Below are 27963 nucleotides of genomic sequence, written 5' to 3'. Positions count from 1 at the left end.
TGCCCATGGATAGGGGTCATGGGCTTTTCATAATTATCGTGTCTCAAATCACATTCCGTGCTTTTTGAGCCTCCAATGGATATCGTATTCTCCTAAATATTACATTTAATCCTCATCCCAGTTGGGGTTGGGGCCCGGTGGCTTAGGACCACCGGCCTGTCGAGCAACAATAATCTGGTCAACGCTGAGCACCGTCCGGGCAGCCTCGCTCGCGAGACGAATGGCCCAGCTCTTAGATGCTAGCAGGTCCAGGATGCCTTCCTCCACGGCGTCAAGGGTCCCAGCCGAAGAGCTGATCTCCAAATCCACACCCGTGGTCCAGTAAGGCTCCTCCTTCTCAGAGCTGCCCTCCTCTGCAGACGATTCCTCCGACTCATCATTGTTGGAGGACCGGTGGTGTGCGGTGTAGAGACGAGACAGAACCTCAGTAGCGTCCAGACCAGCCGATTCGGCCAGAGTGCGAGGAACCACCTCGAACGCTTCAGCGTACTTGCGAATGGCATGCTGGGGCAAGCCAGGAGTCTTATCCGCGAAGGCAGAGATTCTCTCCACAAGTTGGGTCTCGGTGGCACCGGCACCAGGGACCAGGCGGGGATCCTTGGTGATAGCTTTGACTGCGTTGACACCATCGTCGATCGCACGCTCAACGTCATCGAGATGGTTTTGGGTAGCTCCACGCAGGACGATGGTGGACGTACGAGTGACAGCGTTGGCATCCTCTTGACGGAAGACGGTCACCCGGTCACCGCCAATCTCGGTAGTCTCGACAACATCGATGCTACCCATCTCGTCGGGCATGGGGGCGCCCAGGCGAGCGAGAGGGGTGGCGCCGACAACACGGCACAGTCGGCGCAGCTCGAACTTCGAAAGGATCTTGATCACGAGGATGTTGAAGCGGTTAAGGAAGTGCATGGCCAGATCACCAACGGTGGAACCGCAGACGACCACACGCAAACCAGAGTCGTAAAGCTCCTTGATAGCCGCCTCCAAGCGCTCCTCCTCGCCCTTCGTGAAGTCCAGCATTTCCTGCGCGTTCTTCAACAGCACGGTACCCTTGGTCTCGGTCTGAGAGATGTCAATGGGGCAGCTGAAGACTCCAACCTTGGCCTTGGTAGCCTTCTTGATCACACCATCGGGCTCTCTGCCGAGAACCATACCCTTAACCACACGAGACTGCTCCAAGCCACCTCCCATAATCTTGACGACACGAACGTTGTCGACATTGAAGTTGGCGGGGTTCTTGGGGAGGACAGCAAGGACAGCCTCTGCAACCAGAGAGGCTAGAAGATCTTCGGTTCCGGACTGCTTGCTGGCGACGACTGTGCGGAGAGCCTTGGTAAGCTCGGTCTGAGAGCGGAGTTCTTGGAGGCGATCGACCTCGAGATCTATTGTCAAGCAAGCGTCAGTAATCTTGAGTCACTCGTTGCTTGCCTGGTCCGTTGCTTCATAGCAGCCCCTGAGGCCGCCGAGCGCTCCCGGCCGAAAGAATCAACCCACCTTCTAGCGTCTTGAGCGCAAAGTTTTGTGCCTTCTCGTAGCCCTGAACAATATCACTCGTCTTCAAGCCCATGCGCAGCAGCTCCTCGGCCTTCTTCAACAACTCTCCGGCGAGAACAATGACCAAGTTGGTGCCATCTCCCATCTCCTGATCCTGCTGTTGACTGGCCATCACCAGCAGCTTAGCAGCGGGGTGCACAACCTCTAGTTCACGGAGAATAGTAGCCGCATCCGAAGTGAGGATCATCTTCTGCAAATGGTTGATGACAATCTTGTTGCGACCGTAAGGGCCCAACGACGTCAAGACAGTCTGAGCAATAGCCTGGCAGGCTTCGATGTTACGGATGACGGCACCATCTTCGGCATCGTGGCTATAGAGAACACGATGTTAGCCGCCGTTCTATCATTGCAACCCAATCCATATCATATGAGTTTGACTGGTCTGCTCAACCTGGTGGTATTGATGGCTTGAGGGGCGGGATATTCCACGAGTGGGCTTTCGCTTACCTCTGATACCCAGGCTTAAAAAGACCCGCCTGGGACGGTCCGGGAAGTGACAATGACATGATGAAGGGATACTTCCTCTGAAGTTTGGGGAAATATCCAAATGGAGAGAGTAAGGGGACACTGCCTCAGCACTGGCCTGTAGCTGTTCTGGGAATTTTCGACGGAGCTTGGAGACGGTCTGGCGGCGGCTGTTTGTTTGGTTTGCACGCGGAGGGGCTCGGCTTGCTTATCCATTGACAACTTTCCCCTTCTACGGCGGAGCATTGATCTTCCAATTTTTGAACGACTCTCTAGACCTAGTACGGTTTGCCATTGGAAATCACTTCATATACTCTCCTGTCAATGAAAAGCCCGATAACCTCGCTGGAGTTTGCGCTGTGTGTGAGAGAGGAGCGATCAATATATCATAGCTAACCTGCCACTAACTAACCCACAGCCGGCCCTTGTCCTCGTCCTAATAGAAAACAACTATCTCACAAAACTATTTCCTCACAGGTCTCAGCTGGTCTCAAGTCGAATCCTCTTCGTCCTCCTTCCCAACTAAGCTTAACTGATTCCCGCGCAAATGCCCTTAAACTCTCCTCATATCCTGCGACAAGATCCACATCCACACCACCTGACCCATTTACTTCAACAATCCTCCGCACCAGATCCTCCGCGTCGCGCAATGCAGTGTTCACGCCCATTCCGCCAGTTGGAGGCATGGCATGAATCGCATCTCCCAGAAGTGTCACCCTCGCATGTGCCTCCCAGGCGGGCACATCCGGCCTCACAGAACAGATTCTCAACGTCGACGTTTGGTTCCGATCCTGTTCCTCGAACAAGACCCTCACAGACGCATCCCATTCCGCCGTAAGCTCTAACGACAACCTCGCCGACCCGTCCCCATCCAACCTCAACACCTCCTCATCTTCCAACGGGATGTAATCTTTATGCGCCAGTAAGACCCAGTACACATAATCCCTCGGCAACTGGATCCCGCGCACTGGAGTATTCGCCTGCGGGAACCGAGTGGCTTCCAGCAGCAGCGTCTTCGGCGCCCCCGTCTCCCTCTCGGTGACCAGGGACATCCCCCCCATTGCCTCCCGGGCAAATCGCTGTCCCAACTCCGGCGTGATGTACGTCTTCCCGTACACGATCCGCATCCCCGTGTCCAAGAACGGGTAGGCCGGCGACAGGAGCTGCTTGCGCACTTGCGATCGCAGTCCGTCCGCGCCGACGAGCAGGGCGCCTTCCTCCGCGGTCCCGTCGTCGAAAAACGCGACCACGCCAGTGTTCTCGTTACCCGTATCCTCCTCGCCCTTCCCCTGTCTGACTTCGTAGTGTGTAAACCGCTTCCCGAAGTGTAGTTCCTCTTCGAGATCGGTCATGAGCACCTCGCGCAGAATCCCGCGGTCGATGGTGTACGGCCTTAGAGAGCCGTGGGCTTGGATGGGAGGGCCTTCAGCACCATTTCCGATTTGTTGGGTCAACGGCCGCCCGGACAAGGCATCCAGTCTGGCGCCGCCGGATAGCAGCCCGTTCTCCGCGCAGGTCGCCTCGAACAGGCGGAACAATTCCGGGACCAGGGTGGCCCGGAGGGCCCGAATGCCCTCGGTCCCGATGCGCAGACGGTAGCCCTGCGCGCGGAAATCCTGCTTGGCGTCTCGCTCGTAGATCTTGACGGGGATGTTGTTCTTCTTGAGGCCCTGTGCGAGGGCCAGGCCACCGAGGCCCGCGCCGACGATGAGGATGGGTTTCGACATTGTTTGGTTTATGGTCGTTGATGGAGCAGAGGCGATTCAAGGCAGATTGAGTTGTAGTGCAGATGCTTGGATGGTATCCGGATAATTGCTGATGCTGGGCTTTCAGTATATATACTGACTGCTCGGGCGTGGGGGATGAATACTATAGATACCATGGATTGATTCGGGCCCGAGACACCGCTCGTGCCTCCCGAGGCTTCGGGCCCGAAGGTGAGCTTGCTCGAGTTTGTGTAGCTTTGCCGAGGGGCAGTCAGCAACCACTGGTGGTGTGGTGAATTTGTCTATGTGAAGATAGACATAAGGAATAGTAGGATTATTTCTATGTGCGAGAGACATTGTGTTCAAAAAGAAAAGAACATCCAGAGGTGATTGAAATAGTTGGCGTACAGGTTCACTTCCAGTGCGGGCTAAAACGAAGTATATGGGTTGTGGTAATACAGGATTGGGGATTTACATTGGCTAATTTTATGTACAATCAGTGAAAGATACTTCGAACCGTGTGCTTCAAAGCTCCCTGTGCAGAGCGAAAGCTCTCCTAAAGTCAGGCACTTAATGGACTGTCAGTCAAAGTATACAGAACTCGGCGGGAAGCAAAGCCACGTACTGTACTCATTTGCCATCTTGCAGCCACCATCCAGGTAGATAGCTTGTGCTGTGTTGAGTCTAGATTCGGGTCAGGGGCGGTGGATTCTCATATTCGGGTCGAGGAGTGTACGTACTTTTCATTGAGAGCATGGATACGACTCTCGTTCTATGGCCAATAAATTAGGATATGCCTCAGTAGAAGATGTGTCCCAAACGCTGACCAGGAGACTTACGGAAGGGTGTGTCGACAAGAATTGATGGATCTCATGTTCTTCTTTGTTGTTCACCAGGCGCTGCCAGCTGAGACAAAATCAGCAATCATGTGTACCAGCAAAGAAGCAAATGGTCTAGAATGCATCTGGAGCAAGTGACTTACAATGCAATAGCAGCTTCCGGGTTGTAACAGGCTCGAGCCATCATGGCTAGCAAGTAATGTTAGTCAGCCATTAGGTTGAGAGAAGGTGAAAGGGCTCAGTTTCCATACTCAATCCCATGTCGTCCGCTTCGGCCTACAGATATGGTGATCAGCCTCGTCTTCGTGTGTTCTTTCATCTACGGTCCAAAGCGGAAACTCACCTCCTGTACCCGAGAATTGGGCAAGTTAATCAAATAATGCGACAAATACGCAGGGATCATGGCTGAGATATCGAAGAGCAGCGAGACAACCGTAACAACAGACCTCAGAAGATAATTTCGAGTCATACCCTCCGCACTATGGTGAGCCACAACATGCGCGATCTCATGGCCGAGGACCGCAGCCAGACCATCCTCATCCTTGCAGAAAGGCAAGATGCCGGTAAAGACAAAGACTTTCCCACTACAGCAAACCTGTTAGAAGAATCGCATGCCATCACTGGATGACGCGAGAAGGAAAAGAAAGATCCTACCCGGGAAGAACAAAAGCATTCCTGACATCGTCCGCTTTGATGACGTGGACTCTCCACTGGGCGCCCTCGACGCGCGCCTGAGGAATGAGTCGCTCGAGTACACGGCGCACTACCTTAGCATGTGGGTGAGAGTCTGGCAGTATGCGATCTCGATGCTCCGCGAGGATCTCTCGATAGGCTTGGTCTCCGAGCTCCAGCTCATGTTGCACGGATATGAAGTTGAGCCGCCGGCGGCCAGTCATCTGAGAAGCAGTTGTCAGTGCATGGTTCGAGGCTGAGAAGGTAGAACCGACTCACCTCGACTACCTCGGTATTATAGTAGTAGAATGCCGATGCGCCAAGGCCTATTATCACGAAATGCTCGGTACGCGCCCGCGACAACAAGTGATAAATCAACGGCGGCGCCCGTGGGCCCCGGCCTGAGTTGTTGAATCGGTTGTAGCTCCCATTGCTGCATCTACGGCCGGAGCTTGAGAACGTACGGCTCTGTGGCTGATGGACGTTTCGCGAGACAGATCGGAAGCGTGAGGTATGGCTTGCGAATGTCCTGGTCGAGGTAATACGGCTTTGCAATGCGATGTAAGAACGCTGGTTTGCCTGGGGAACTACGCGAGAGAGCATTCGCTCTATGGTTTGATGTAGCATGACGGTCAAATTTAGATATCGACGTAGCTTAGTCGCACGCTGACGGTAGAGAGAAGATCGACCTGGATGAATAGTAAGACGATTATTAAGGTGCAGTGGAATGCGGAGGTAGGTTGGAGCTTGAGCGGATTGGATCATAGATCCCGACAGTTGGCGGAGAAGCCCGGCCCTGTCCAATGAGAGTGCGGCTGGAGTTTACAGTACAGTTCCCTATTGAAAGTGTCCGGCAGCCTCAATAAGCCACAATTTCAAGAATTTACATCCGGCAACAGCTTCCATTCGTCTATGCTAGCCTCGAATGAGATTGTTTATGCTCAAGAGCATACAAGATGGGGGCGTAGGTTTGATCGAGCGCCGGAAAGCATGTCGTTGCTGGACCAATATATATGTATAGTTTCGCAGTCTCACACTAAAGCAGGGAGCTGCGCGAATATTTAAGCACTCGACGGACTTGAGGCTTTCTTTAGGGAAGCATGAAGGAATTTTAAACATCCAAGCTTCGAGCAAGTACATTTTATATTAGGTCTACAGTAAATAAGTTACAAACTTGAGTTTTCCGTACGCTATATCCTGCGCAGTGCCGCCAGCTGGATACTGTTACACTTTTTCACATACTTCCTACACCTGAATGCACACCTAAATGCACGTATTTCACATCAGGTACGGTGCACAGAACGAGCGATTCCTTTCCCACAAGGCAGAGTGGAATAACTGACCAAATATCGTACATCTGCCACACGCATCTTAGCGGCATCAAGGCTGACGCCGAAAGAAGACCATAGCCAGTCCATGTCTCTGTTCCGGATGACGATGAAACCGGGCCCTTTCTTCTAGAATTCCTGAATTAACACCAAAGATCAAGAAGAAAACCATCAGGCTATTTTCAGCGACATTGAAGGAAATCTTGGGAGTTAGACAGGCCCCTAAGTCCCCACAGACTGGAATCGTTAATTATGCCAATTATAAAAAGTCCAATGGCAGATTTCGTGTACGCGCCGATCTGCGAGTGCTAGCATGTTAAAAGCACGACCCTCGTGGCCTTGCACCTGTGAGTGATAAATCTCTAAGAATGTGTTCGGCGGCTACACGCAGAGCGCCAGTACACTAGGGAAAAGTATGGTGAGGGACAAGGCTGATGCAGTAACCGGAAAATAGAATGTGTTGATTATGCAACTACGATCCTAAACTGATAGAGTAGCGTCAGATCGAGCAAGTAATTGCCAGGCTTTCGCCCTAAAATAGATCCTTCATGAGACGGAGGTAGTCCATTATCTTCTGCCTTCGACCAAAGCATGGCAAAATTTACCTATTAGACGCCCGGAAAGAGTGCTTTATACAACACGGCGGTTAGAAGCACTGCAAGTAGTTGACACTTATTCAAGACACAGCTCGTAACGCTTAGGGGTGGGCATGTTTCTATTTTGATCGATGCATTGGGTTCCTGAGGTTTGATCGGAAATCCGCACGAGTGCATCGAGTGATGGGGATTTTGGTAGATGCTGGCAGGCAGATGTTATGCCAAAGCCTGTCCTACCCCGCCTGATGGACAGAGATGTAAGTTGTATAGACGAGTGACGTATCACGGCGCAGTTTTCCTCGCTCGGAGATACTAGGAATACCTGCCGACCAATGCCCTCAAAATATGCCGGGGATAAGCTTGGGCAAAATCATTCGTCGGCTACATTTTCGCGTATTTGTCACCCCATCAATTAAGTTACCTTTGTCCGGAGTCGCTATGCACAGAACAGAATGATCCGGAATTTCAGGTTGACTCGGCCGAGTTCGTAATTTCTGGTATCATCTCTAGGGCTACAGCTGATTCTGTCAGGAGAGTTGATGCAATAATTTGTCTCCCAGATGTTGGGCTAAAGATACAAACTACGCAGTGATTTCTCGCGGATAAATAGCACTTACAGTAGATTCAAGGATGGAGTTGCAACCGGGCCGCGGGATATCGACTGCAGAAGGAATGTGTACATGTCACGGGCACACAACAGAGTGGCAGGAAGTGACCTCATGTTGGGCGCATCTGATTGGCTGGAATATCAATCGACAGGGAAGCGAAAGAACGCTAATTATTCGATTCGCGAGGGATGCAGGCTGTAGCTGCAGGAATGTGACAAGAAACGGCAGAAGCGTCGTGACACCCACACAACATGCTGACTCGCTTCCGGGATTGTGATGCCCACCGACGCTGCCAGGCCCAGAACCAATGTTGTTTTGACCGCATAATCAATAGTATTGATCCCAAGACATATGTCTCAATCAACAATAAGCAACACCCAGCTGAGAAAGTGCAGTTGAAAATATTCAGTTGATGTCCTGTACAATAAGTACATGAATCACGGGCAACGATTCGCCTGAAGGTGGTTCGGGACCGGTACAGTACAGCCATTCAGATAAGTGATTGAGTGCCAAAAGAGGAGGTGTGACTGGGACACCTTGGTTGCAGAACAGCTAAAGTCAAAAATGCCTTTAGCTTCCCCCAGTCACCTTTCTCCCCACCTGGGAATTCATTCGCACGGCTCGATCTTCCTCAGGATCAGATCATGAGAACGCACGGTTTTTAGCGGTCAATGCGGATAAGACCACCTGTGTGGGCCTGAAAGACCAGTTGCAAGCCATGCGAAGAATACTAATTATGGAAGACCGAGAGATAATCTAGGCAATTGAAGTCGGTGCGGGCGGCTAATTGATACTAATTAAGGAGGAGGAGCAATCATATCAATTCACTCCTGTCAGCTCGTCAGCCCGTCACCCCCTCAGCGCTCTCTCGCTCCCCCTCCTGTCAGGGACTTTGGTCGGGATTGAGAGGCTAGCGCCATCTTATCACACCTTGGCGCCAACTTCCTTTGGTCTTCCTCTGGTTGCACGGGGCATCAAAGGGCCGACCCACCCACGCACGGTTGGTTGCGGCTGTCCCGCTCTGTCAAGACCCAGGAAGATGTCGACCAATTGTCTCCAAATGCAGGAAGCTTGGCTCAACACGCTAAATTAGCTCCGAAGGTAGCGCTTCCACTACTGTAGGTGCTCAACTCGATGAAATATTGATCAAATCTCTCCTCTCCCCGCAAACCTGCCAAATTATAGGTAGTCTAGTCTAGGTACGGAGTACTATGAGAGATGACCAGGCATGACTGCCAATCTGTAGTCTGATTGGTTCCAAGGTGCTTGAGACCCTTGTGCGCAAGGCAGGGCTCTGATTCCTGGTCTGTCTCTAGTGGGAATTTTCTCGCGAGAAGAGAAGAGGGGGCAATTAGTCGGTTGGCATTGGAATGTCCCCGCGCTATCAACGGCTACATACGTACTCTGTAGGTATCCTTTGATTTTCTCCAATGCATTTTCCCATTCGGGTAAATATCACTCCTTTCAGGTTGACATCGTCAAGTCACTTAGTCCAGCCTGCAGATGACCCTGCCATTGGCGCATCGCAAAATGCGTCGTATGGGTATCGATGGAGGGCAATCGGAATCGTGCGGCGTGCCGCTTGTTGGTCGCCACGCTTCTTTCTCGAGTCGAAAAGGGCGAGAAAGTCCCCTTCATAGCACCAGTTGCTATACCGCTCTGGAGTGAAGGAGGTTCTCTCGAGAAGATTCTCTGATCATGTTACACTCGTCTCTCCGATTTGAGAGGCTACGTAGGACGAGAACGTCTGCTTGTAGGACAGGAACCCGACATCAGGATAAAATTAACCTGGCACAAGCAGCGTTCAACAGATTGCTTCCATGGCAAGATTGACATCGTGCGTGATCCAATCAGTTGTGCAGAGGGCGGCCATGGGCGCCAAGTCAATGGCCAGAAGTGTACGGAGTAGTATCTTGCAAAATGATCCAAAATTAGCCTTGGAGCGTCTGGTGGCCGGTTCCTTGTCCATGCATGGTCTGGCTACGATCATCCTTTCCCTCCTTCCCCACCCAATCTATGGCTTCGACTCCCACCACCGCAATTTCCCCGATATGCGCATGTGTGCTCACGGCCCTGTCGGTTGTCCGGAATCGATTCTAAAATAGAAACATCATGGCCTGCTTCATTCCAGATCGACCTACTACTTTCATCTTTAAAGCTTCCTTCATGCCCACCGATCATATCAACATCGAGTGTGGACCACCGTCTCCCAGCGTTATCTCTAGCCGTCTCGTCCTTTGCAGCCTGCGCCTTTCGTTCTCTAATACCCCAGTTAGACACCAAAGGCTGCTGGTTCAGTCTTGCCCTTAATAGTCCGCATATCCCAGCATTCATTCGCCACGCTCCTGTGTCCTGTCCCTTTCGAGTCGAGTCCCCTACCCTGCGCCACGATACAATAGCAACCATGCCCGTTCCATCAAAGAAGAATTCATCACCTACCACAATGATTCCAATCAAAGCTGAAGACCTTTCTCAGCCGTCTTCTAGTAGTGAGGGTACATCGACAAGAGCGACGGACAAGCTTCCAATGAAGCTGCATAAGCGTTCACGGTCCGGTACGTTGCCACTGACATGTACCTTGACGGTATCGTGAAGGTCTGGCTAACAACAGTGCTTCTCATTCAGGTTGCTTCACATGCCGCCTACGCAGAAAGAAGTGTGACGAGAAGCACCCATCATGTAGCGCCTGCATCAACCTCTGTGTCAAATGTGAATACAAACGCCCTGTTTGGTGGGGCAATGCTGAGCAAAGGAGGATTCAAAAGGAGCGCATCAAGAACAAGATCAAGCAAACAAAGATGAACGAGCGCAATGGAGCTTTGACTGGTGGTCAGTGTTTCTGTGGAACTCATTGAGGCATAGCCATCTGACCAGCCTTTGTGTGCCATAGATCCCTCGGCCCGCAACCGCAGTATGGCCGTGCCGTCACCCACATCTCCAGAGTACGAGCTTAGTCGACCTGCTTATCCAGAGCAGTATGATATCTTCGCATCCCATCTGCCTACTCCGGCCTTTACTCAGAATATCTATGGACTGCCACACCCTTACGAAATCGATGTCAAGACGGAGCGACAGACATTCATCAACGACGTTCCACTACGCCACGATTCTTGCAGCTCAACATTCAGCACATTTGCTCCTCCCCAGCTGAACGCTCCCTTACCCACCTTCCCTGGAGAGGATTGGTTCCAGGATGAATATTTCGCGCAGATTCCTACGCTTCCGGGACTCGATCCAGCACTCTGCGAGCAAACTATCGGACAGACATACGCGATTCTGCAGTCAAGCATACCCGTCAGTGATCATGACCGCCCGCTTCTCGATCACTTCATCTACAATGTTCTCCGCATTATCTTTCCCGTGCTGGAAGCTCACCAACGCGGACATGTCCGAGCTCAAGCCATTCTTCAGGCTTTGGAAACGAACAAGTGCTACCTTCACTGCTGCTTGAGTGTGGCCGCTATCCACCGAAAGACGACAGAAGGTATTGTTGGAGAGCAGATTGATCACGATATCATGCGCAACCGTTTCGAGGCAGTTTCACAGCTCTGCTTGGCTCTCGGAGAGGACACTAACCACGAAGAGATTCTCGATGCAACTCTTGCCATGATCTTCTTCCATTGTTCCGTGGGTCCCGCGGACGATTATCTCCCGGATATCCCATGGTTCGATCACTTCCAAGCCGCATCCAACTTGGTGAACCGACTGGGCCTATCGTCGCCTGTACCCCCCTGCGGGAACCCATACATGCCGCCTCCGTTCACTATGACATTGGCTTCTTGGATCGACATCCTAGGCTCTACCATGCACGGAAAGACACCCGAGTTCGCACATACGTATCGCTCCAAGCACCTCAGTGGATCATCTCTGGGTTTACGTGAACTCATGGGCTGCGATGACCGCGTCATGTACTTGATTTCAGAAATCACTTGCTTGGAGGCATTGAAAAGGGAGGGAAGGATTGATGATCTGGCGGTCTGCTCTCACGTTTCCGCCCTGGGACAACAATTGGAATTCACGGAATCGCCGAACCAGTCCTTGGAGAGCCCGTACCTGCCCAATGGAGCTTTCTCCCCAACGGTCCTGACCAACAACATCACGGCGATTTTCCGACTCGCAGCCAGGATCTACCTCTGCAGTCTGGTTCCTGGATTTGACCGTCACCAGCCAAGTAACGCTAATCTGGTTGCAGCGGTTGCCAATTCTATTCAGTACATTCCATCTGGACCAGAAGGGTTCGATCGTTCGGTGGTCTGGCCTCTGCTTATCGCAGGGGCATTTTCCGCGCCGAACAGCTCTTTCCGCAACGTTCTCGCCGACCGCGCCGCTGCTCTTGGCGACCACGCAGATTTGGGCAGTTTTGGCCGCATGTACCGAGTTCTAAAAGAAGTGTGGCGGGTGTCAGACGAGCCTATCGAGCCCCTACCGAGCCAGGATGCTAGCCCCTCGTCTTCAGCAAACGGCAGCAGCAGCCCCGTCAAGCGCGAGAAGTCCGAGTCTCCGAAGGAAAGTCCTGCACACTGGGATGCAGAGGAAGTGAAGAAACCGTTCATCCACTGGCGGGAAGTGATGCAGCAAAACGGCTGGGATTATCTCCTTCTCTGAAATTACTAATTACCCTTTCCATTATTCTGCGACGGGATCGCATCTCGTTACATTCTATTCTATCCCTTGAAGGGATCTTTACTCAAGCCGGCTTGAGAACACAACCGACCCGAAGAATCCGATAAACTTGGCCCACGAACCTGGGAGAAGAGCGAAGACCTATTCGCGCGAGAGAAACAGGATGCACGAGCTGGCTATCGGCATTCTACGCCTCATCACCTATCTGCACACTTCAGGAAAAAGTCCAGATACCCCCTAGACATTACATTGTTTGCCTTGATCTACCCATCGGATTTTTGTTTCATACAGTCATTTGACCTTTACATATACCACTATCATGTTGACCGCTGGGCCGGACAACCATGACGAGCGATTTTCATTTCTTGGCGGCAGCATTGAACGAGCGGCGATAACTGCGAGGACGCAGACAGACATACCCCCATACCCCGGGCCAGGAGTTACTGGAGTTGCTTTTACGTGTTTGGCTTTGCTTATGACGATTGTTTACACCAGGGCCTGTATTTCTTGGCCATAAACTCAAAAACCCAAATCTTCAATTTGATGTGCTTACGTTTTGTATGATTTATTGACTGCATGCTCTCTTTCACATTTCCTCTTTGATCACATATCCCTGATCGTTGCCTTCCCATTATTATGTGGACTTTGGATTGCTTTAGTTGTATAATTGAAGTACGACATTCCGGCCCGTTAAAGCATTTGATCGTGTATACGTCTAGACTGTGTACCTCTACACCATTAGCTACAGTTAGTGAGCTCCTGAAAGCACCACCTTCAGACTTGGAATATATGGCATGTCCGAATGCATTGCCAGGCACAGAGTGCTCCAGCCGTACAGCCTCTTCTCATTGGAGCTAGCAGCTTCTCATCCGTGGCAAAACGAACGCATCGCATTTCGACCGAGAAAGGGTCGGCTGGCTTAGTCATTTCTAACCATGACATCAGCGATAATAACCGCGGCGATATTGGGCAATTTTGAAAAGTGTTAGGAACTAACTATGCCATGCTTCATAATCCAAGTTGTCAGTAGTTCTAAAAATCAAACTGTAGCAGCACGTGCCACCCGTCGAGTTGATTGGTAGACCGGCAAGGCGGCAACTACGCCCTAATTCAACACCAACTAAGAGTCAATTCTAGAATCTCTACTTTTTCCATGACTGTAACATGCATCCCAAATCATGGACTCGACAATTCAGGTTCCGAGCGGAGGTGTTTCATCATATTATCATAATCTCCACTTTTTTGGGGGGGGGGGGGGGGAAATTGGGAATCGAATTGAATGCAGGACGAACACGAACAATAGGGTGATGGCATGGGGGATCGATCTGATATCATAGCTTCATCATTGACCCATGCTCGAGGGCGAAAAGTGACATCAGATTGAACCTACCACCATTGCTGCAATCAACTCTATATAAACCCTGGCGAAATTGCACGGTGGAATTGATTAAAGCAATTTCAAAGCTATCAAGCATCACGCTGTAACGTTCCAAACGAAAGGAAAACCTTTATTTCACACTCGAAACCAACTCTTTCTTCTTTCCACCACAAAAACCAGCACCAGAAATGTCTTCCCCTCACCGCGGCGGCAGACTCGAGGACATGGCCCCCTCGGGCACCACGATCCCTAACGACGCGGGCCTCCAGAACACCATCCCCTCGGTGCCGCGCCCGGACCAGCGGGCCGAGCACGGCGGCTTCGACAACTACGGCGTGGCCCAGCCCTCCGCCGCCTTCGCGGCGGACAACGCTACCGACATGCCGCGCAGCGCCCGCGACATGGGTGCCACCGGCGAGGTCCTGACCGGCACCGGCAACTCCTTCCCCGCCGAGGGCGAGTCCAAGCGCACCTTCATCGGCAACCAGCACCCCGGCGCCAAGGGCCACGGCCGCGACCTGAAGCACCGCAACCTGAACCGCAGTGGCTTCGAGCGCTTCGCGGCGGAGGAGGATGACGCGGCTGGGGAGCATCAGATTCGGAATGAGTAAACACGGATCCATGCTTTTCTTTATGACGGTTTGTTTTTGGTCTGGGATGAAATTGAGTCGCGGCTGGTATGCGGCTCTTTGATGGGTAACGATATTTTGTGATGGATGGAATGATGGATTTATTGTATTATAGAGCCTTTGTTTGTGGACGGGTCTTGCTTGTTGTATAATGAAGATCCGCCTGATATGATCATTATCATTGTCAATATCCGTCCGCGTCGTAGTTGGACATAAAACAGTTATATCATTGTATGTGCGTGGGTTAGTAGTGTATATGTCTATAGCCCAGCATGATCAACCGATAAAGCCACGGTAGATCTCGTCCAGCACATCGCGTTTGCGTTTGCGGTCGGCTCGCTCGGCCTCCTCCGCTTCGTCCGGCTCCCCTTCGGATTCCCGTGACACCCAGCTGCGGATGGTGCCGTCGCCGTGGGCGGAAAACATCTCGATCCCCTTGCCGGAGGCCCCGTTGCCGCGCCAGGCCAGCGAGTTGATCCGGGCGGCGCTCAATGCGGTCGAACGGCCACGGACTTGTTGTCCTCCGGTGGTCGCCAGTCCAGGCACCCGGAGCCGTTTGATGTACGCTCCTTCGCGGAGCTCGAACATGTAGATCTCGCCGCGGTCGTCGTGCTCGTTGAAATTCGGCCACAGGAGCGTCTCCTGGCCCGCCGCCATGAGACCCCGCGGGACGACGAGCGGCGCCCGCTCCGCCAGGTGGGAGGAGACGCTGTTGCGCACGCGGGGCCCGAAGTGCACCAGCGTGTTCGCCCCGGTGCTCGCGTCCCAGACGCGGATCCGGGCGTCCTGGCCCGCGGTCACGAGGTGCGAGCCGGTCGACGTCCACCGCACGCCCGTGACGGCCCCGTTGTGCGCGCGCACGTGCGGCGAGAAGGCCGGCCGCGGTTGGTAGGCCGGCGGCGCGGTGGCGGGGCGCACGAGGCCCACCGCGTCGTCCATGTGCAGCGCGGCGATGGCGGAGTTGTGCCCGCCGCGCCGGATGTCGAAGAGGATCACCCGGTTGTCCGTGGAGGCGGTCGCCAGGATATGCGGCTGGTGCGGCGCCCAGGCGACGGAGAGCACCGCGGATCCGTGGCCGGGCAGGCCGTGCGTCGACAGCCCCGAGCGCAGGTCCAGCAGGCGCACGGCTTTCTCGGAGGTTCCGACGGCGATGAGGAGCGGCGCGCCCGGGTGCGAGGACATGGCGTGCGTGTACGGCGTGCAGTCGAGGCGGAACGTGTGCACGGGAACGATGGCCGCCGGGGATAGGGCGGAGAGCTTGAGCGTGCCGTCGTGCGAGGTGGTCAGGATCGTCGACGGGGTCGGATCGAAGGGGTAGATCGAGATGGATGTGATCGCATGCGTGTGCGCATCTTCGTGCGACGCCTTGTTGACCGATGCCACCGAGCGATGGACATGATTTAGCTCGGATCCGCGGGACTCCAGATCCCAGAGGTGAATGGACGGGTCGGCGCCGCCGGAGACCATGCTGAGGTAGCGTTCAGGATGAATGCTTGGAGTTAGGGACGAGAGGGGGCGTACAATCTGCCTTCATTCTGATCAATGGCAAGCACTTTGACTCCGGCTCTATGAGCGGATGTTTCTTCTTCTAAGCCGGAAGACCCATCTAGAATCTCTTGGGATCGACCATGCGCCGATTGAGTGGTGTGCTGGCTGGAGAAGCGTATACCGGGCGCCGGCTCAAGGTTCAGGACTAGGCGAGTTGTCTGCGCAACATGGAATGTGGATGGATGAATGGACCCCAAAGTCCTGTTGAGGATGTAGGAATTCATTCATCTATCTGGATGTCTCACATTCAGATTATGTTTACTAGTCAGTTACTGTGAGATGGGGTTCATCCCATCTTGCGCTACAGGAGGAGTCCCTCCCTCGGCTGCGGGGACGGAAGAATGTTGAACCGGCAAGCTGTTCCTCCCCGCCTGCCGCGGGCCCGAGTCCGACTCCGCCCGCTCTGTCGCAAACCAAAGTTAAACACAATCAATCCAGACGGTCTCGAATCTCTGCAGTGAGACACGGCCCCCATTCTTCAGTGGCGCGGCAACTTCCCTGATGCTTTCGCACAGGTTGAGCTTGTCCCGCACTGACGGCCATGGCTATGTCGCACGGTAGATCTCTGGCGCTCAGCCAGAATGCCTTTGTCAAGCCGCCCGACCTTGGAGACGAGCCGGAGGATGACCGACCGGATGAGGCGGAGGTGACCAAACAGCGACGATTGGCAACGGTCTACGATGCTGTAGCAGGTGAGTTGGGCGTGTTCTATCATGCACCCTTGATCACAGCGAGTCGAGTCTGACGATCGAATGTCAAGGCCGGATTAACGCGCATGGGTTTCTGCCCGCCGTGCCGTATGCCTCCAAGAACCGCGACACAGCCTCGTCGAGCAGGCGTTCGGTGCGCCCTGAAGAGGTGCTTTTCCGTCGGCAGAATGCGCCCATTCGCTACGAGGAAAACGACTTCTATTTCGCCCATGAATCCCTCCCAGCCGACCGTCAGCTTCCCTCGTCGGAGTTGCTAGAAGCCGTACATGCCTACTCGGCCGATCTCTACGATCATGCGACCCTCGACCGCGGCCAGGACGATCATCATAGTATGGATGAGACCGCTTTAATCGCGATGGGGATCCTGTTGGAGGAGATGGCCAAAGAATCGCTGGGTGAGACGGGCGACCTGGTGTTCGTCGAAGGCGAGGAAATTTCTACCGACGAGGATCGGCTGCCTTCGCAATCGGACCGGCGCGTCGGTCGTAAACGGGCGAATACACAGACTAGTATGATGGCCAGCTCGGGTGACGAGATAATACCGGTGGCCAAGCGACAGAAGAAGCGCAAGTTGGCTCGGAAGGCTTGGACGAGTGATATGGACACAGAGCTTGATGACCTACTATGAGGTCTAAAGCTGTGACTAAACTGACCTCTTCCCATTTCCTGCTGATTGGAGGTTCGTCAGCGAAAAGGCAACTCAGCATAATCGAGGGGGCATGCTACTTGGTTACGAAAGCCAATACTGCCAGCCATCTTAAGCTAATACTCACCGCATATACCGCGTGGCGCATCCCCGCCGCTGAAGGTACCCTGTCCTTGCGTTTAAGGCCTAGACGGTATGCAGGGTCAAGCCCCAGGTCATGTCATGGAAGTTTGTATCGCCACCTGAAACTGTTGTCGCATGACTTGAACCACGGCCGCAAACTTCTGAGTCTAGGTCAATGGCCGAGGCACGGTTCAACTACTCATGAATCACTTTACCAGGAGATGCTTAATAGCCAGCAACACGAGTTGGGTAATTTGAAAACAGCCACAAACGGAACACTGTCAGCAAGCAGTGGCATGTGTCAAGTGACCATCTCACCCCATCAGCTGAGAGCGCATGATATTATCCGTTCCAAGTTGCTTGTGGAAAGTGGCCAGCGTATCACTCGCCTAGCTCTGACGCCTCCGGCGAGGGTTTTAATTTAGCTCGGGCTCGTCCAACGTGGCCAACCAGTCTCCAGTCGCGCCCATCATCGGGAACAGTAACGCAATGTCAAATCCGTCCCGGGAGGCGCAGGCCAAGGTCTTGGCCATTGCGACTTCTGGACTAGACACTCGTTTACGCTTGGGTGGATGAAACTAGACCCTCCACTCCCTGTACCCCGGACCGCATCCCCAGATTTCGGTGGGATGATCGTGGTGGGCCTTTCGCTGGCACCAGCTTCATGCTCCATGTTTAGCCTAAATCAAGATCACGTCTCCAGTCTGTGAATCAGGGTGATTGACCTTGTTCGACTCGTCCAGCTAGTATCTTCAAAACATGCCTAGGTTCTCGGCCCGGCCCAACCTTCAGTGGTTGGCTCACTGCCAGACCGGACTTTGGGACTAGGCCGTCGTTCCTTTTGGATAATGTTAGAGCCAGGCCCTGATTATTTCCCCGTGTAGCTATTCGCAGGAGACTGCATCTGTTTAGGCGTTACCTAGGTTTAGCCGCGAGCTCGCGAGCTCTCCTAGACCGATGAACATTTGGCATGTTCCTCGTATGCCAAATAGCCGGATGGTAAACCTGGCAGACACTAGATTTTAAGCCTGTTCCCGCGCCTCAAGGATGTCCTTTTTCTCTTGAACTCTTATGCAGGAAACTGGCTGAGTGTCCTCCAATACCTCTCCCACGCTTTGAATCTACGCATTGAACGGTCACCATGGGTTCTTCCGGGACCTTCGAGCTCGCTGGCCAGCAGTTTCCCCGAGTGACATGGTACAAGGATCCTGGCATGAGGAAGACGTACATTTGCCTCATGTTTGTCGTATTGACTTCCGTATGTGCATAGACTTGGCTGGCGGGGGTCTCCCGGTGCAAGACACGTTACTGACAGGGTCTCAGGCAACGAACGGCTACGATGGGTCGATGATGAATGGTCTCCAAACCTTGTACTACTGGAAAGACTACTTCCATAACCCCAGTGGCTCAAAACTTGGCATCCTGAGTGCGATTATGTCTCTGGGCTCATTGGCGGCGCTGCCTGCGGTGCCCTATACGGCGGACTACCTTGGCCGGCGGATGGGAGTTCTCATCGGCTGCCTCATCATGTGAGTGCCTCAAACTACTGTTCCGAGTCTGTGCTGTGCTCATTATATGCTCAGGATTTTGGGCGTCGTATTGCAGGCCATCAGTGCCAACTATGGCATGTTCCTGGCAGCCCGGTTCCTGATCGGGTTCGGAGTCGCCATCGCGCATGGTGCTTCACCCTTGCTGATTACGGAGCTTGTGCATACCCAACATCGTGCCGTCTTCACCACGATTTACAACAGTAAGCTCTCGTACTATCTTGATTACCCATTCAATACTGACACCTGCCGTAGCGACATGGTACGTGGGCGCTATCATTGCCGCGTGGCTCACCTTCGGCACGAACAACATCCAAAACAACTGGTCCTGGCGGGCACCCACGATTGTTCAGGCGGCTCCATCCATCCTGCAGATCATCTTCATCTGGTTTGTCCCGGAGTCGCCCCGGTTCCTGATCTACAAGGGCAAACATGAGCAGGCCCTGAAGGTCCTGGCGGACTGCCATGCCAATGGCAACCAGGAGGACGAAGTGGTCCAGCTGGAGATGCACGAGATCAAGGAGACCATCCGACTGGAGAAGGAGTACGAAAGCAACAGCTGGATGGAATTGATCCGGACCAAAGGAAATCGCCACCGCGTGATCATCTTGATCACTGCGGGCCTATTCTCGCAGTGGTCCGGCAACGGGTTGGTCTCGTATTACATTGCGAAGATCCTGAGCTCCATTGGATATACCAAGTCCGTCGAGCAGAACCTGATCAACGGCTGCCTCCAGATCTTGAACTTCATTGTCGCTCTCTCGATGTGCTTTGTGGTGGACAAGGTCGGCCGGCGCCGGCTTTTCCTGATCTCCACAGCTGGGATGTTGGTCGCATTTATCATCTGGACCATTTGCTCGGCGCGGTATGAGATTGCTCATAACCACGGCGCTGCCAACGCCGTCGTGGCGATGATCTATATCTACTATGTCTTCTACAACGTCGCCTGGTCCGGCCTACTGGTTGGCTACACGGTCGAGATTCTGCCCTACAGTATCCGCGCCAAGGGCATGACGGTGATGTGGTTCTGCATCGATGCTGCACGTGAGTTTTTCCCCTTTCGGATGGCATGAATGGTCAATGCCCCCAGATACCAAGGACCGACACTAACTCCCATCTAGTTTTCTTCAACCAGTACATCAACCCCATTGCCTTGGACAACCTGGGCTGGAAGTACTACATCTTCTACTGCGTCTGGCTCGGGGTCGAGTTGACGGTCGTCTGGTTCTTCTACATTGAGACCCGTAACACCCCCCTCGAGGAGATTGCGAAGCACTTCGATGGGGACCAGGCGGTGGTGGGCGGAGTGGCCGGAGTCGGAAAGGGGGGTAATGAGATTCACCACATTGAGGAGACGTCCAAGGAGGGGGGTTTTGTCCGGGAGGTGCATGTCTGATCGAGGGAGGTGCATGGTACCTAGTACTAGTCATAGTACTTGTCCCAATAGGGCTGAGAAGTCTGCTAGCCTGAAAAAGGTCCTAGTGCCAACTCGGCCTGCGTGAGATTCTCTTCTTTAGTGCGGTGTAGGCCGTAAGTTACTGTAGGTCAGCCAGTACGGCCCATCTTGTTTCGCCAGACCTGGAAGACTGTTGTTCCCCCAGCCTCAGGCACACATCGTGCCTGATTGATGGTCCATGCAATTGACTCGGGAGTGTTTGAGTAGGTACAGTACCTACCGTACCCAGTAAATTACAGCAACCTCAGCTGGTACACCACCACTGTCTACAGCAGCATCATTCCACCTTCCACAATCACCATCCACCAATCTACCTGCTCTCCCCTCGACAGAGATGGATTCGTCTCCAAAGTCCTAATCCCACACAACCAACCCTGCTAATATCCAACCAAGATCCACAAGACCACGTCTACGTCTACGTCTACATCTACGGCTCAAAACAAAACAAGCCTGGCGATTAGCAATCATGGTAAGCCGACAGGGATCCACCCCCCACAGCCCCGAGGCTAGCACCGAACTCAGGCTCTCCACCTCACTTCCATGCCTGGACCATCCCCCCAATCCGCTGCCACCAACCCCAAAAGAACCCAGCTAATGCTACATACCTAACCCCCCCCCCCAAGCCCCCAAAACTCCCCAAGAGCGCCAAACAGGCCCTGATCGTCGCGCACCTCCGCGCCAGCGGCACCTGCCACACCTTGAAGGAGCTGGAGAAGACCCTGCCCGCGGTGGCCTCGATCCACGCGGTCCAAGTGAAGGAGTTCCTCCAGGAGCTGGCGGACGAGAACGAGATCCACGTGGAGAAGATCGGGAGTCTGAACTGGTACTGGAGTTTCGCGGGGGAGGCGAAGCGCGAGCGCGAGAACCGGCTGCGTGCGGTGCAGGCGGAGGTGGAGGTGGTGGGGAGGGAGGTGCGTGAGTTGGAGGGGTTGGTGAGGGAGAGGAGGGATGCGGAGGAGAGGGAGAGGGTTGAGGATGAGAGGGAGGCGGCGGGGCGTGGTGGTGGTGGTGGTGGTGGTGGTGATGGTGGGACTACCGATGGTATTGATGAGGGAAAGGCTTGTGATAGGGAAGAGGAGAGGGAGCGGCTAATGCTACGGAAAGTGGAGTTGCAGGATGAGATTCGTCAGCTGCAGGGGAAGGTGACGGCGGTTTCGGGAGCCGGTGACAAACACAAAGGAACAGGAGAGGAGGAGAAAAGCTTGTCGTGCGTGGTGGAGGAGACGGAGGAGTTTCGGCGTCAGGCGCTGATGTGGACGGAGAATATCTATGTCTTGGAAGGGTTGGTCGATCGGCTGACCGGCGGCGATCGGGAGCTGTTGCGGGCGGTGCAGCGTGAATGTTATGGGGAGGAGGAGTATGTGGACGGGGAGGGGTTGCGGGAGATCTTTGATTGAGGGGGATGGTTGTCTGTTGTTGTTGTTGTTGTTGTGATTGTGGTGTGAATTGTTGATTTATAAGAGGGAGGGAGGGAGAGTGCGGATGAAATCTGGGCAATTAATTGTATGTATGTAATTAGTAGTGCTCCAGGCGCCAGCGCCAGCTCCAGCTCCAGCTCCAACTCCAACTCCAGCCGAGGAGGGAGTGGAAACTGCCGAGCCACGAACGGCCCAAGAGAAGCTTGACTGTCTCGCCTCCTCTTGCTTATCTGCACTTACCGTGGTCGATTCTCCTCTTTTTCCCTTTCCCCCCCCGTCTCTCTGTCTGTCTGCCTGTTTGTCCGTCTCTCTCACTCAAACCCACTCCCCGATTCCATCCCATCCCATCCCAATTCATCCCCTCCCCCCCCCCCCCCCCCCCCCCCCCCCCCCCCCCCGGGGGGTCTTCCACTCACCCACTTCCTCACTTACTTCGCTCACTACCTACAATACCTTCAGACTACATTCATCATTCATCTTCCTCCTCTTCTTTTCCTTCTACTGCAATTTATTTTCTTCTGTCTTTTCTTTCTCTCTTTCTTACTCCTTTTCATCTGATTTCTTCTTCTTCTTCTACCCCTCCTCTTTGCTCCCTCACTCTCTTCTCTAACTTATCACCTGCATCAACGACCTGCATCTCCTCTTCCTCCCCCTCCCACTATTTCCCACTTAAGCTTTGGCCCTCCACGGTCCAAAAACGCCCTTTGGGTTCGGACCTACTGCTACTCCTAGTCAAGTCTAGTCATCCTAGCCTAAGGGGGGCTTTTTTAGCATCCATCCATCTCATCTTGTCATTTCTCCCACTTGAGCTCCACTCTCGCTCTCTCGCTCTCTTTCGCCCTCTAGTCCCTCTAATTTCCTCTACCTGTCTCTCTCTACCTCTCGTTTTCGCTCCTCTCATCCATTGTTCGCATTTCCATCCATCCCGAAGAAATGATGCGGACCAGTCAGCCCGACTCTTAATCCCTGACAATTCTCTCTTCTCCCCTCCCCCCCTCCCCGGATAATTCTTCTCTTCATTCCTCCCCTTCTTTCCTTCTTTCTTTTACCTCTTTCTGCTTAGCTAGCCTCTGCTAAGTTTCCTGACCGTCGGACAAGAAAGGTCCTTCCCGAACACGTCTTCCCCTCCCCACCCCGGATTGGGGCCTCTCCCCCACGCGCCCTTCAGTCCTCTGCGTGATTTTACAACTTAGGCTGAAGCGACGCAACCTCTCATAAATTGCGCGCCATCCAGTCAATTTCTCTTGCTGCGTTAGCTACGGAGGTTGAAAAGATCTTGGTGGTTACTGCTGACTGCCTTCGCGCCCGACGGCCAGATCGGGCCGGACCTGCCGGGGGATTGACTGCTTGCTTACCTGCTTGCCTGCTTGTCTGCTTGATTTGATGCTAGGAACGGAGAATTTCCTCTCTGTCTCGATCGCATTCCCATCTTCCATTCTGGTCGGGACCTATCTTCTAAGTTGTCATCCTTCCTCACGTTACCCGCCCCTTGCTGCCTCGTCGACCCTGAATCGACGGCTTTCGTCATTCGACGGCAGGACGCCGCGCTGAGAGGCTCGTCCTGATTCCACCCCTCCCTTCCCCTCCTTGCTCCCTCTGGCTCGGCAGTCTCCCTGCCCTCCTGCTCGCCCTCAATTGACTGCGCTGGATCCTTCTACGTCCATTGTGTTCGCCACTTGCCAGCCACCTCATCTCGCTCGCCATTTGTATGGATTGGGCGACGTAGTGGCTGTGTGTCATGTCCGTCAACCCTCTCCCTTCTCGACCTTCCTCGACGCTCCGTCGGAATAGCAGCTCCCTCCTAGCCAAATTCCGCTCCCAACTCGGCCCTCGAAATCGCAGCATCACCGACTTCTACATTGAGCCTGACGATCCCTGGCGTTCCTACTTTCCAGGTGACACCATCACCGGCACAGTCGTGCTAACCGTTGTTCGCCCCGTTCGCATCACACATCTCGTCGTTTGTCTGCATGGCTATGTCAAGGTTTACAAAAACACCGTCCCAACGGGGGAGTCATCACCAGAGTTGGGCTTTCTGGGTCCCGGACGCGGGCGTCGAGGGGCGGAATACTTGGGAAATGGCTTGTCAACCTTGTTTGAGGATGAGGTCGTCCTGTGCGGGGAGGGTCGTCTCAAGGAGGGTGTCTACAAGTTCCGCTTCGAGATGTCGTTCCCACCGTATGCGCTACCCAGCAGCATCAATGTAAGTGCCTTGCGACAAATAACCGACCCACTGAAAGTGGCCGATGCTGATCTCCTGACTCGTACGCAGTTCGAACGAGGGACCATCTCCTACATGCTTACGTCCACCCTAACCAAGCCGACCACGATTAATCCGACCTCCACCTGCCGACGACGCGTCACTGTGTTGGAAAACATTGATATTGCCCCCTTTCCTCGCCCCAAACCTCGAATTGTCACCCTCGAGCCAGTCTCCCGACGCGCCAAGTCCAAAGCGAAGGCCAAGTCAGCAGGATCTGACGCGCCCGATACGCAATCGCTCGATCCCCCAGAAAATGGCGAGAGCTCGACCGACAATCGCCCGCCGCTCAGTCCGGCACCCAGCAACGTTAGCTCCTCCAGTCGACCGAGCAACAGCAGCCAGAGCTTTCGAGTTCCCAGCGATCCAAGCTCGTCGACCAGCACCGGAATGCGCAATAGTGAGGCGCGGAGCATCACCCCATCGGTGACGGATGGTATAATCACCGCCAAGGCCGAAGTTTTGCGCGCGGGCGTGCTGCCAGGAGATACATTACCTATCATGGTCACCATCAACCATTGCAAACAAGTGCGCAGCGCGCATGGTATAATCGTAACCCTTTACCGTCAGGGACGGATCGATTTGCATCCGGCGATTCCTATGGGCAAACCGGACGGAAAGAAACCCGTCTATGAGGACTACTATCCACGCTCTCGGACGGGCCTGGGTGGTCTAACCCTTGGCTCTAGTCGCACCACGGGGGTCTTTCGCAAAGATTTGACGCAGACCTTTGCACCTCTTATAGTGGATCCGGTGACCATGACGGCCATCATCAAGACCTCGATCCGTGTACCCGAAGATACCTTTCCCACCATCACGCGTACCCCAGGAAGCATGATCAATTTCCGATACTATGTCGAGGTTGTGGTCGATCTTCGGGGGAAGCTCACTTCTCCCGATCGGTTTCTGCCGCGGTTCAATATGGTCACCTCGGGTGGTAATTATTCGCCCAGTGGACAAGTGCTGAACCCGGCCGATGTCAACAACAGTGCAATCACAGCCAACTGGTCGGGTAATATCCTCGACACGGACCAAATTCGGCGCGAGAAAGGTGTTGTGGCAGTCGTGTTTGAGGTCGTGATTGGCACGCGAGATTCGCAGCGGGGAGTCAAACCGGCGGAATCTGCGCCGTCAGTGGCGCCAGGACCAGATGAGCCTTCGCAGGGCAGTTCCATCACTGAGCGAGAAGTATGGCCAAATGAGCCGAATTATTCGCAGCCCAACGGTGAGACGGAGTATCGCGAAGATCAGGCGTACCCTCAAGATTCGTCAAATTGGCCTGAGTATCCGGGACCAGGATATGGGGATGAGCTGCAGTCGTATCAATCGCTCGGCGAGATGGCGTTCACCCCTCTTTCGGAAGAGCCGATGGATGAAAAGACACGGTTACAGCGTGCTGAGCAGATGCTTCTCCCTAGTCAGCCTCTTGAGGATGACCCAGGAGTCGGATCGTCGGACATGGCCATGCCTACGGCTCCAGTGCTGCCGGAAGACGACCACCTCCAGGATTACCATCATCTGCCTTCACCAATCGAGAATCCCACCCCGCGCCCGGCCATCTCCGCTGAGTCAATGCAGACGGTAGTGCCTGGCAGTAGCGCCATGGCTGCCAACGAGGCGGCGCAGACGGGAGATGATAAACAAGAGCTGGAGCGACGGCGACTGATGGCGCAGGCCAGTGCGCCCGAGGACATGGATGGAGCACCAGCTGAGTCGGGTGACGCACCCACGGCGCCGGTTTTTCATGACGGGGAAGAAGACCATCACTTGGTGGGTGGCATGGCGCATGGCGACGAGTCATTACCGCGGTATCAGCGATGAACGAATTGGCCTAGGGAGCATGTTTTCCTTGTTTCATTTTCCTCTGATTGAGTCTATTGCATTGCGGGGCTACCGGGAGATACCATTTAAGTTTTTGTGATTTTTTTTATTCATTCATTACATTTCATAAAGTTTCATACATTTCATACAAGTTGGAGATAGTGACTAAAAAGTTGGCTTATCGCGGCCAGGGGATGGGATGGGATGGGATATGGAGGGAAGAGACGATACGAAGGAACAGCAAAACAAAACAAAGTCATTGATAAGGCGGCGTGGTGTGGCTGATAAGCATAAGAAGCTAAGAACATTTGGGCCTTTCTGGTTTTGAGGGGGAAAGACGCGCCAAGCCCCAAGCCGGGTTTGTCTCTCAACCTCCGGAAGCCACCGACTGTCCGTCCGTCCACTGCACTTTCGCATCCTCTCTCTTCGCTCGGGCTGGCTGATCTTGCTTTCTGTCGCGATCAACCCACCACAAAACACAGGGCAGAAAATCACCTTTGTTTCCACTCCTTGTCAGTCCGTTGCTCGACGTAGTGTTCGCATCGGAGCACTTCCAAGCTTGCAGTCATGGCTTTCCGCAACGGGTCCTTTGCGACCTTTCTCATTGTGTGCCGTAAGCAGCAATCCAAATATCTTCCCAGTTCACCCCCATCACGACCACCATCAGAGAGGACATATCGCCCTTTCAACAAACCAGACACTGACTTGACATTTCAAACACCACAGCCATCAGCTTCTTCCTCGGCATCATCTTCTCCCTCTTCCCCTACGACTACCCGATCCTGTGGTCCACGACCCCGACGCCCGCCACGCACTTCGACTACTTTGAATCCCACCTCCGCTTCCTGCACGCCTCCCCGCCCCTCATCCCGCGCATCCTCCACATCGTCATCTTTTTGGGGTTGGCCGGCCTCGTGACCAAGCTCTACCGCCCCTCGGAGAGCAATATGCTCTTCGACGGCGCCAGTCTGGTGCTGTACATGTGCGGCGTGACGGTGTACATTGCAAACATCGTGAAGGGCTTGCGGTTGGTCAGCGCGGGCACCTACGGCGATGATCTCCTCGCTGCGACCACCGCCGCTGCCGCTACTGCGGGGGGTGACGCGCCCGCCGAGGAAGGCCAGATCCTCGGTCGCGAGGACTCGCTGAAGGTCCTCGCGGCCAGTAACACGATCCTGGCGCTGGTGCTGGTGGGCGTGCTGGTCTTGCAGGCGGGTCAGTGGTATGCCGAGCGGAAGGAGGCGCAGGAGCTGGCGAGTTTTAAGGCGGCTCCCTCTGCCTCCAAGAAGGAGAAGGAGGCGAAGGAGGATGCGGCGGTCGAGAAGGAAGACCAGCAAGAGCAGCAGCAGGGGGCTCCGTCTGCTACGACGACAGGCCGGGTGACGCGGCAGGCGAGCTCGAGGAAGAAGAATTAGTGGGGTGGGTTGCTTGGGCGTGAGGTGAGGGTTTGTTGGGGTTGAGGGGGAAAAGGGGGAGGATTGTTTTGGTGGTGGGTGTTGTTGTCGGAGGCGGGCTAGCTAGCTGCTGATGCTGCGCTGCGCTGCGCTGCTTATGTGGAGTAGGTACGATTGCATGGATGGCTGTTCAAAATTCTTTCGAGCGCGTTGAGGTTGCGATGCTGAATGGGATGATTCTACCTGCCTGCCTACCTATTTACCTACCTCCCTCGTACCTATTATCTTCCCCCCCCCACCTAAGTGTATGGGTTCTCAACCGTCGAACCCTTTTCGTAAATCTCTCGGGGAGAACAGAAATGCTTGTGTCGGCACCGCTACTCCCCATTCTTTTCCCTGGCTATAAAGCTCGATACACCCACAGTACCTCCTCCCCCTCCCATACTCAATCCCCTACAATACAACGCAACAAGTACTCAACCATACTCATACGACCAATCTATATACAGATTTGCAGAACGAAGAAGACCCGGATTCGACATTCCAATCGTCTTCGAACCTTAGATCATCAAGAAAAAAGAATAACATATAAAAACACATCATAGCTATAATGTCTGATATGTAGGTGGGGGGGGGGGG

General features: G+C 54.0%; 12 protein-coding genes across 12 annotated transcripts; 8 read left to right on the top strand and 4 right to left on the bottom strand.

Moving 5' to 3' along the window:
* Nucleotides 1-35: 35 nt before the first annotated feature.
* On the bottom strand, nucleotides 36-2149 carry BO86DRAFT_385893 (chaperonin-containing T-complex subunit CCT8). Its single transcript, XM_025671212.1, has 3 exons — nucleotides 2005-2149; nucleotides 1498-1868; nucleotides 36-1385 (listed from the first exon to the last, which is right to left on the bottom strand). Exons 1-3 carry the CDS (start codon nucleotides 2061-2063, stop codon nucleotides 106-108), a joined length of 1710 nt encoding a protein of 569 aa, XP_025531498.1. The 5' UTR covers nucleotides 2064-2149; the 3' UTR covers nucleotides 36-105.
* A 167-nt stretch (nucleotides 2150-2316) lies between these two features.
* Nucleotides 2317-3794, bottom strand: BO86DRAFT_385892 (FAD-dependent oxidoreductase). Its single transcript, XM_025671211.1, has one exon. The coding sequence runs from the start codon at nucleotides 3747-3749 to the stop codon at nucleotides 2478-2480; it is 1272 nt and encodes a 423-aa protein (XP_025531497.1). The 5' UTR covers nucleotides 3750-3794; the 3' UTR covers nucleotides 2317-2477.
* A 385-nt stretch (nucleotides 3795-4179) lies between these two features.
* On the bottom strand, nucleotides 4180-5947 carry BO86DRAFT_354259 (M48 family metallopeptidase). The gene is made up of 9 exons (XM_025669574.1): nucleotides 5519-5947; nucleotides 5222-5463; nucleotides 4911-5151; nucleotides 4819-4843; nucleotides 4711-4756; nucleotides 4568-4634; nucleotides 4469-4500; nucleotides 4354-4412; nucleotides 4180-4297 (listed from the first exon to the last, which is right to left on the bottom strand). The coding sequence occupies exons 1-9, from the start codon at nucleotides 5864-5866 to the stop codon at nucleotides 4254-4256; spliced, it is 1104 nt and encodes a 367-aa protein (XP_025531496.1). The 5' UTR covers nucleotides 5867-5947; the 3' UTR covers nucleotides 4180-4253.
* Nucleotides 5948-10175: 4228 nt separating this feature from the next.
* On the top strand, nucleotides 10176-12376 carry BO86DRAFT_415878 (Zn(II)2Cys6 transcription factor; the record flags this gene model as incomplete). The annotated part of the gene is made up of 3 exons (XM_025674937.1): nucleotides 10176-10326; nucleotides 10397-10600; nucleotides 10662-12376. 3 exons carry the CDS (start codon nucleotides 10176-10178, stop codon nucleotides 12374-12376), a joined length of 2070 nt encoding a protein of 689 aa, XP_025531495.1.
* Nucleotides 12377-13756: 1380 nt separating this feature from the next.
* BO86DRAFT_453440 (uncharacterized protein) lies at nucleotides 13757-14591 on the top strand. Its single transcript, XM_025676991.1, has one exon. The coding sequence runs from the start codon at nucleotides 13961-13963 to the stop codon at nucleotides 14381-14383; it is 423 nt and encodes a 140-aa protein (XP_025531494.1). The 5' UTR covers nucleotides 13757-13960; the 3' UTR covers nucleotides 14384-14591.
* An 86-nt stretch (nucleotides 14592-14677) lies between these two features.
* Nucleotides 14678-16173, bottom strand: BO86DRAFT_304420 (WD repeat protein; the record flags this gene model as incomplete). The annotated part of the gene is made up of 2 exons (XM_025667620.1): nucleotides 14678-15869; nucleotides 15923-16173. 2 exons carry the CDS (start codon nucleotides 16171-16173, stop codon nucleotides 14678-14680), a joined length of 1443 nt encoding a protein of 480 aa, XP_025531493.1.
* Nucleotides 16174-16179: 6 nt separating this feature from the next.
* Nucleotides 16180-17592, top strand: BO86DRAFT_161474 (uncharacterized protein). The gene is made up of 2 exons (XM_025666417.1): nucleotides 16180-16641; nucleotides 16710-17592. Exons 1-2 carry the CDS (start codon nucleotides 16491-16493, stop codon nucleotides 17285-17287), a joined length of 729 nt encoding a protein of 242 aa, XP_025531492.1. The 5' UTR covers nucleotides 16180-16490; the 3' UTR covers nucleotides 17288-17592.
* Nucleotides 17593-18211: 619 nt separating this feature from the next.
* BO86DRAFT_161471 (hexose transporter protein) lies at nucleotides 18212-20479 on the top strand. Its single transcript, XM_025666416.1, has 5 exons — nucleotides 18212-18686; nucleotides 18752-18957; nucleotides 19012-19178; nucleotides 19231-20019; nucleotides 20097-20479. The coding sequence occupies exons 1-5, from the start codon at nucleotides 18570-18572 to the stop codon at nucleotides 20369-20371; spliced, it is 1554 nt and encodes a 517-aa protein (XP_025531491.1). The 5' UTR covers nucleotides 18212-18569; the 3' UTR covers nucleotides 20372-20479.
* A 34-nt stretch (nucleotides 20480-20513) lies between these two features.
* BO86DRAFT_161453 (putative GAJ protein) lies at nucleotides 20514-22014 on the top strand. Its single transcript, XM_025666415.1, has 2 exons — nucleotides 20514-20900; nucleotides 21055-22014. The coding sequence occupies exons 1-2, from the start codon at nucleotides 20898-20900 to the stop codon at nucleotides 21826-21828; spliced, it is 777 nt and encodes a 258-aa protein (XP_025531490.1). The 5' UTR covers nucleotides 20514-20897; the 3' UTR covers nucleotides 21829-22014.
* A 1573-nt stretch (nucleotides 22015-23587) lies between these two features.
* On the top strand, nucleotides 23588-25930 carry rim8 (pH response protein PalF; the record flags this gene model as incomplete). Its single annotated transcript, XM_025673367.1, has 2 exons — nucleotides 23588-24052; nucleotides 24122-25930. 2 exons carry the CDS (start codon nucleotides 23588-23590, stop codon nucleotides 25928-25930), a joined length of 2274 nt encoding a protein of 757 aa, XP_025531489.1.
* A 567-nt stretch (nucleotides 25931-26497) lies between these two features.
* Nucleotides 26498-27195, top strand: BO86DRAFT_270680 (putative secretory component protein shr3; the record flags this gene model as incomplete). Its single annotated transcript, XM_025667212.1, has 2 exons — nucleotides 26498-26543; nucleotides 26657-27195. Coding segments are annotated over 2 exons (585 nt in total), but the record flags the coding sequence as incomplete, so codon positions are not given.
* Nucleotides 27196-27425: 230 nt separating this feature from the next.
* Nucleotides 27426-27963, top strand: BO86DRAFT_161430 (uncharacterized protein). Its single transcript, XM_025666414.1, has one exon. The coding sequence runs from the start codon at nucleotides 27507-27509 to the stop codon at nucleotides 27927-27929; it is 423 nt and encodes a 140-aa protein (XP_025531487.1). The 5' UTR covers nucleotides 27426-27506; the 3' UTR covers nucleotides 27930-27963.

Source organism: Aspergillus japonicus (assembly GCF_003184785.1).
Source record: "Aspergillus japonicus CBS 114.51 unplaced genomic scaffold BO86scaffold_5, whole genome shotgun sequence".
NCBI classification, from domain to species: Eukaryota; Fungi; Ascomycota; class Eurotiomycetes; order Eurotiales; family Aspergillaceae; genus Aspergillus; species Aspergillus japonicus.
Note: the sequence above shows the minus strand (reverse complement) of the source record. Positions and strands in the feature narration are given on the sequence as shown.